The sequence below is a fragment of the Oryzias latipes genome, chromosome 23 (genome assembly GCF_053564925.1).
Source record: "Oryzias latipes strain Hd-rR chromosome 23, Olatipes_Hd-rR_3.1".
NCBI lineage: Eukaryota > Metazoa > Chordata > Actinopteri > Beloniformes > Adrianichthyidae > Oryzias > Oryzias latipes.
In genome coordinates this window covers 4,045,379-4,053,876 of record NC_136259.1, presented here as the reverse complement: position 1 = coordinate 4,053,876, position 8,498 = coordinate 4,045,379, and the positions used below count along the sequence as shown (strand labels likewise).

The window sequence follows — 8,498 nt, the reverse complement described above, 5'->3', positions numbered from 1 at the left end:
GTGTGTGGTTATTATTTGTACAGGTGTGTGGATATTTGTGTTTGTAGAGGTGTGGGGAGCCATTCTGTATAAACTTTAAAAAAATTCACCTCACAGAATCAATGTGTTAAAAATGTTGATTTAAATGTGTTTGATGTTTTGCTAAATGGGGACTGTGCTCCCTTCTGAAACCAGCCCCCAATGATCACTTTAGGAACTGCAGTATTTGACACTTCTAGACCATTTTCAAACAGGGGAAATGAAGGTGGGGGCTTGATTGTGCGAGATTTTTGCTAGAAGCATACGCAAATTTGTGGCTTTCCACGAACCGTCATTTTACGCATGTACCACTGATATATAATTTGTTATTGCGTTATACGGCGTACATATGTGAAAATAATGAAATTGTCACATGAATCACTAATGAATTGCATATTATAATCTTGCACGGTTCATGCTCTACGTTAATCTACGTGTTCTTTGTGTGGTTTGTTCCCACTCCTGTGGTTTTGACATGGCTCATTCATGATACATCTGTGAAAGTTTCACGTGCAGACCAAAACTTTTCTCACTTTTTTCACGTTTATTCACGGACGACCAAATGACATCCCTGCAAAATGGTTCCAAATTGCTCCAAATGTCCGTAGAGGCTGAGTGACACGGTCGTTTGATGGTAGTTAACATGAAATGTTGTGAGTGTTGTAAAAGTCCACCAGAGGGCAGTCTGCAGTCTAAAATGAGTCCCTCATGTTTCTACTTTGACACATTACTTATCGAAATGACAAAAATGTGAACCTTTTCCCCAAAGTTAAAGTAACATGTCTGAATAACTAATTGAAAGCTCTGAAAAAATAGAAAACATGCATATTAAAAGACGCAGAAAAGTGTCATGTAGTAGGCTTGGTTTTAATGGTGGATTTTAAAACTGTTATTACATTATTTAGGATAATTTTCCAGAATATGATCCATTTATTCTGGAAAAAGGTAGTCTTATCAGGATCCAGCCAATGATTAACATTAATATTGACACGTTTTTTTTCTGTTTTCAGGCTTTAGTGTTTAATATACGACTTTGGTACTTGATATTAACCCAAGTAGAAATGTAAAACAACATTTTCTAAGTGATTTCAAATTCTTAATGCCGCATTTTAACAAACATTTTGATGAGAATCGGCATAAAGTTGATGTCGTGTCCAGTTTAAAGCTGCTTTTGCTTCCGTCTGAGCTCCTGGATAAATCACAGAAAGCTTCTCACTCGTTCATGTCATCGGTGATGTTCCCCTTTGTTTCTTTGGGGCTCAAAGTGTCACCTTTTCCTCAACTGAGGTCTTTAAGGTGTTAGGTTTTCATATATAGTAAAATAAAGAAATAAAAGCGTTTTACGCAACAGTTAACCATTAGTGTTCATTCTAATTTAACCCTTTTTATTTTCATTTCTGTTGCAAGTCCTCGTATTTGTTTAGACGTGATAGAACCGTCTTCCTGTTTCTCTGTAGTTGCCCTTCATTTTCCCAAAAATGTGCTGAAAAAAATGAGCACCTACTACACTCACTGTGCCAGCATTTTATCCAATCGAAGAATTGACCACTTTATTACTTTGATAGCTGTTTGAACTAACAAAAATATAGGATGTTAACTTTACATTTGAGATAAAAGCTATTGGTATGGATTTGTTCCAAATTAATAAAATACGCCAGGTTTGTACAGGCTTCACCAAAATAATAATTAAAATGATTATTTTAATTTGGCATATTTTCAGGAAAAAAACAATTGTGTGCAAAAATAATTAAGATGAATCATCTCAGCTTTTCTTGATTAACTGTTTTAAAAATAGTTTTAATAGTTTCTTTGGCCTAAATGAATTTATGTTGGCTGTAAGGTTGTTACTCTAAATGTAGTCATTTTCTTGTATTCTCTAAAAAGTTTAATATGAATACAACTTACCACAAGTAACAGAGGCCCTCAAAAACCCATATCATCGCTCACTGGAGTGGGTTTGCTTGTGGAAAAAAGTTTGGTCTTTGCCTTACAAATACTTTGTCAATATTTTTTTTTAAACCATATTTTAAAAAGAAAAAGATCTGGATATAAACTGTTCATTTTGCCATTTCTCTTCTGAAACCGTGCCTCATCTTTTTTGGAATTACACATTCACCTAGACATTTTGGATGGTTTGGATTATTTTTAACAACCCATTTGTGTGAAGCTTTTACTTAGAAAAGTATAAGAAGAATGAAGAGTCAGGATGAATTCACTTTGCTGATATAATGAATGGATATATTGAAAGCCTTGATGTAGAAATTTAGGACACTTAAGATTGTTAGTGTCTTATTACCCTGGTTTGGAATCCTATACAGTTGTGTCCCGCAAAGCAACCTTGTGTGACTTTCAATATATAATAATAATAATATAATAAAATTTATTTTTATAGCACCTTTCAAGATAAAAATCACAAAGTGCTTCACAGTAAAACACAATATAAAAAGTTAAAGATATCTTTTTAGCTGCTTTTTAAAAGAAAACACTGATTCTGCAGATTCAACTTGGAGTGGATTATTTGTTTTTATTATTTTTTATTTTCTTTTTATTTAATTTTTTTCCTCCTTTGGTGTTTGTGTTTTGTTTCATGTCAAACTGTTTCAGTGTTGTTCTTGTATCAGAAAATGTTAAAGAAAACTAATAAAAAAGTGAGTTTTTGTGTGGTTTTAATCCGAACCGTTGACTTTTGCTGTAGTAGGAGCTGCCCGCGTGCCAAACTTTTCCTGCTCCCTGATTGGTGCGATGGCGCGCGTGAGGGTGGGGTAAAGTTGGGGCTAATTAGCATGAGTCTGCAGCCAGATAAAGGCCCCGGCAGCGTCACCTGAGGCCCCGGTGAGCTTCAGACCCCCGCAGAGAGCGCTGGTCCTTCGGGCTCTGGGTGGGAACGACACTTCCTCGCGGTCCGTGGGTCTTCTTCTCCTCCTTCTCCGCCGTGTCTAAGTTCGGAACTCCGGGTCCTTCATGAGGCTGGAGGCCGCTGCCAGGATGGACCTGTTCAGGAAGCTGTGGAGGGCGCGGAAGCTCATCCTGGTGGTGTTGATCCCGCTGTCCCTGCTTCCCCTGCCGCTCATCCACCCCACCAGCGTGAGTACAGAACCCACACTCCACCCGTGTCATGGAAGCGTGTTGCCTTAATTAGCCCGCGCGTGCGCGTAGGACTCAAAAAGGCTCACTGTCCCCTCGTGATGGATGCTTATCAGCCGAGTGTGGAGGGGAGATGTCTCCACATGTTGATGAGATCAGTGACAGAGCGGAAAAACATCATGAAGAGGGCTCCATAAGTTAATCAGAGGGTCGTTCAAGCAGCATGTGGAGTTTTGAGCAATAAAAATGTGTTTTAAATAAACCTGAAAGTTCACTTTGATGGGATTCAGACCCGTTTGGCCCCATTTTTTATTTTTATTTTTGTGCTGCCTGTTCCGTGTTTTAAGATGGGTTTGAGCTAAAGTTAACTCTCTACTTTTAAAATGGCTACTTCAAGAATCTGATATTTTTTCTGCAAATACTCACTATTTCCATAGATTTTAGTAACGGCTCGATTCATTTCACAAGAAGTTGTGGTCGACGATCTGATTCACTGACCTCTAATGGATCCAGGCCAAAAGCTCAACCAGTGGGACTCGGAGAGAAAAACCGGGTACTGAACAGTTCCCCAGATTCCTGCATTTCTTCCAGATCATCAAGTGGAAATGAAATCTGTGTCCAAACCAACAAGTAAACAAGAATGAATGTCAAATCCATTCACATTCTAGTTTCCTAAAGTTCACCACTGTTGTTTTTCCACATCCAAAGAGTCCAAAGGGAACATTCTTAGAACATTCTAGACACTGGATGGTCACACGTCTTTGCTTTTATTGGTACAGCCCAATATTACAACAATAGTCGTGTCAATGGGCTTCACACTGGTAACTGTATAAGAACATGAAATCAGTCAGAAAATTCAATAGGTAATGGCTAAAATAAACAGACCCTCCTTCTCGATAAGGAAAAATATATATAAAAAAAAAGAAGACACCGTGGGGATGTCCATATGAAGGAGTGATCGTCTACCTGGACGCACAGGCGATGTACCAGAGGAATTATCTAACTATACAACTATATGTGTGTGCTCTCCTCTGTGATGCACTTTGTCGTTTTTACGTTGTAGTACCTACCATGTCTCAAATCATATGGTATTTTACCAATAATAGATCGTTTCATTTCATTTTAAAGTGATTTTATAGTATTTTCGGTTGATTTGATTACCAACTTGCTGATCGATCTGGTTGGATTGTAGGAATAGAAACTGATTCATCCAATAATTGTTACACCCCTATTATTATATTTGTTTGTTTTTCAATAAAAAATGTTGATTTTAATCAGATTTTGAACCATGACTGAAGTGTCTAAGACCTGTTTCTAACAACACTGAGGAAAATCTCATTTAGATCTCTTTAGCTGTATATGGTCTTAGAGTCTCTTGAAGCTGAACTTCAGTCAAAAGGTGCAACAATCCTTGATTTTCTGCAGAAAAACTCCCTTGGGGAGTCTTGGTCTGCGTCTTCATGACGGTAGTCAGTTTCCTGCTGGTGTCCTTTTCCTCTGCAACGTGGCAAAGCATTCTGGGATTGGTCTTTGCTAGTTTAGCTTAAGAGAACCCAGAGTTTGAACACAGTGATGGGAGGCATTCTGGGGCTAAACCACATTTTATTTTCAGACACAAAAAGAAATCCTGCTTATTCAGAGATTTGGAAAGATTGAAACTGGATTAAAGGCATGTAAACCCACATTCACTAGTTATTTAGAGTTTACCAGAAGCATATTTAAAAAAAATCTGTTTAAAGTTGACAAAATTGTGTGTTTGTGAAGAAGGAGAACGAAAGAAAGAATTAAATTGAGTTTCTTTCAGAAAAGTAAACCAGGTGTAACATTTTAAAATGGATAAAAAAAATTTTAGTGGAGATTTTTTAAAGAAAAAAATATTTTGAAAGGGATAAAAAAAAAAAATTTAAAAGGTAGAATTTTATTAACTTTGTATTTTTAAAATTATTTAAATAAAAAAAATGTACATTTGTTTGTGTGGGTTTGCCACCCCTCCAAAGGAGATTTAAAGAATTATTTGTTTCTAAGCTCACAGCTGCATCACTGTTGCTCGAAGGTCAAACAAGCTGTCGCCTAGAGGTTCGGCCGTTGCGTGAGCGTCGGGATGATTGGCGTGTGTGCACGCCGCAGGAGGAGGGCGCCGTGAAGGAACAAAGGAAAAGAAACAGAGAAAGAGCCAATTAAGTTATATAATCAGTCTGCCTCCATGCTGGATTTATGGCCCCACGTGGCGTGGTTACGACAGCGTGGACATCAGACTGTGTCAGGAATGTGACCCGGTTTGCGTGCGCTCGGAGAGGTCCAGCTGCACCGGAGCAGAACATCTGCTGGACGCAGTCAGAGGTCAGAGAACATGAAGCCGAGGTAGAACGCAGCACTGAGCATCTTTTGACTGGACACGAGGCGTGCGTAGATCACAGCTCGCTTGTTCTTCTGTCGGATGGGAACAGTGTTCTGTTTTACTGAGCTAGCTCTGATGTGACTCTAGTTGGGTTCCAAGGGTCAATTTGGGTAACCTCTGCTGAAATTAAACAAACTGATGGTCAGTTTCAATGTTCAGTTATTTCTATTGAAAGATTACTCAAAAGATGATAGATAGGCCTCAACTATAAGAGACAAAATGAGATAAATATTTAGAAAATCGCATTGTCTGATTTTAAAAGAATTAATTTGTGAATTATGGTGGAAAATAAGTACATATTTGATCATACACACACACACACACTCTTTGTTGGGCAATGACATCAAACATTTTCTATAAGTCTTCACAAGGTTTGCTGCTATTTTGGCCCATTCCTCCATGCGGATCTCCTCTAGAGCAGTGATGTTTTGGGACTGTCGTTGGGCAACACAGACTTTCTACTCCCTCCAAAGATTTTCTATGGGGTTGAGATTTGGAGACTGACTAGGCCAGTCCAGGACCTGGAAATGCTTCCTATGAAGTCACTCCTTTCTTACCCGGGCAACAGTGTGTTTGGGATCATTGTCGTGCTGAAAGACCCAGCCATGTGTCATCTTCAATGCAATGCCGTTGACGATGGAAGGAGGTTTCACTCAAAATCTGACAACTCACTTATTATTTCTTAACATGGATCAGTCGTCAGGGTTCCTTTGCTGAAGAACAGCCTCAAATCATGATATTTCAACCCCCATGCTTTACAGTTGGTCTGGTGTTCTTTGGATGCAACTCAGCATTCTGTTCTAACAAATAAGTTCTATTTTGGTTTCATTTGACCATAGCACATTCTCCCAATCCTCATCTGGATCATCCAAATGGTCTCTAGCAAATTTTACACGGGCCTGCACATGTACTGGCTTTAGCTGAGGAAACACACCTGCCACTTCAGGGTTTGAGTCCCTGGCAGCGTAGTGTTACACTGATGGTAGCCTCTGTTACTTTGGTCCCAGCTCTCTGCAGGTCATTCACTAGGTCCCCCGTGTGGTTCTGGGATTTTTGCTCACAGTTCTTGTGATCATTCTGACCCCCCGGGGTCACAGGATCTTGGGAGTAGCCCCAGATAAAGGGAGATCATCAGTGGTCTTGTACCTCTTTCATATCCTAATAATTGCTCCTACGGTTGATTTCTTTACAACAAGCTGCTTAACTATTGCAGATTCAGTCTACCCAGCCTGGTGCAGGTCAACAGTTTGGTTTCTGGTGTCCTTAGACAGCTCTTTGGTCTTGATAATAGTGGAGTTTGGCGTGAGACTGTTTGAGGTTGTGGACAGGTGTCTTATATTATAGATAACCAGTTCAAACAGGTGCCATTAATACAGGTAACCAGTGGAGGACAGAGGATCCTCTGCAGAAGAAGCTACAGGTCTGTGAGAGCCAGAAAACTTACTTGTTTCTTTATGGCAAATACATATTTATTGCCATAATTTACAAATACATTCTTAAAGAATCAGACAATGTGATTTTTCTGGAATGTTTTTTCTCATTTTGTCTCATAATAGTTGAGGTAAACCTATGATGAAAATTACAGGCCCTCTCTCATCTTTATAACATGGAGAACTTGCACAATTGGTGACTGACTAAATACTTTTTTGCCCCGCTGTATTGCTTTCTTTTGCCGCTGGAGTCGAAGTCGGCTCAGCTGTTATCACAACGCGCCGCACTATGTTTCAAATAGTCCGCTGTTTGTGAAGAAGCGATTTAAACCAAAAAAACAACAAGAATAGTATTCATATTCATAAGAAAGTATTTAAAAATGATTAAATATTTCTTTTGTAAATGACTAAGGTATAAGGGATAGGATGGCTGAAGTGTGCATTATGTAAAGGTTAATGGCAGACGAAATGTGCATCAGACATTGTACCATGGTCCGGGTGAATACTCGATTCTGATTGGCTGCTGGGTGTACATTAAAAAGTGATAAACCACAGTGATAACCGCACGGTGAAAAAATAAGTTCCGGTCACCTAGCTTAAATGTTTTGTATCACTGCGCCGGCTTCTTTAAAACAACCTTTTGCTTCATCATTTGGTCAAAAACAAGCGATAAGAGGTGAACTTTCTTTCTGAACTGATGCTTTATTCAACCCATCAGAAAGATCAGCATATATATATTGCCGAATCTTGACTGCAGCGGTGGTGCGGCGCGACGTGGATTATTTTTTCGAGGGGCAGCATAACAACCGTCTGACGCAACATCCCGGTTCAGGCTTCCACGGCGTGCGTTAAAAAGTAATAATGCACACTTCGTCGGCCATCAACCCTTACTTAACGGACTTCATGAAAGCAACAGTCCTCTACTTCACGATCTTTGTCTGGTAATGTCTTAAAATGGACACTTTGGCGGCCATCATCCCCTACATATGGCTTGATATAATGCAGCATGTTAATAACAAACATGTTCTTTAAAGTCTCACGCCGATCATCTTTTGATTGATTTTTCAAAGCGTTCCGAGGTTTAGATGTTTTTCCCAGTTAAGAAGGAGTTTGGCGTTTTTAACCAAAATCAAAAATCACGTGTCATTTTCTAGGACAATTTCTGCAGAGCGGCAGGCGTTTGTCAGAAATTCACCTCTGAGTTGTGGGTTTTCTGGTGATCTGGTAAACAGGATGTCACTCACTTTGTAATGACAGAGATACTGGATAAAAGAATAAAACATGTAGACAGTAATATGTGTTGATGATCAGTTTCCCTGGAGCAATTTCCGTACATCTACAGTAGTTACTGCACCACAGAAGACATGGGTGGATGGAAAACTAGTAGGACTTGACAGAAAAGTTGTAAAATTCTCTCACCAAAGTTTTAGGTAATGGAACTTTAAAGAGAAACTTAAGAACATCAGAGCTAACACAATTAATAGTGCTAGTACATTTATGTAAAATTTAAAGGACTAACCATCTTCTTAACAGCATGATATGACCTCTTTAAAACATTGGGAAGTCTC

General features: G+C 39.1%; 1 protein-coding gene across 1 annotated transcript in view; it reads left to right on the top strand.

The window, feature by feature from the left end:
• Window positions 1-2,750: 2,750 nt before the first annotated feature.
• Window positions 2,751-8,498, top strand: part of slc13a4 (solute carrier family 13 member 4) — a 60,026-nt gene continuing 54,278 nt past the window's right edge. Inside the window, exon 1 of the mRNA XM_023952358.2 lies at window positions 2,751-3,102. Within this exon, the coding sequence (XP_023808126.1) occupies window positions 2,980-3,102 (123 nt within the window). The 5' untranslated portion in view covers window positions 2,751-2,979. The remainder of the gene's footprint in view (window positions 3,103-8,498) is intronic.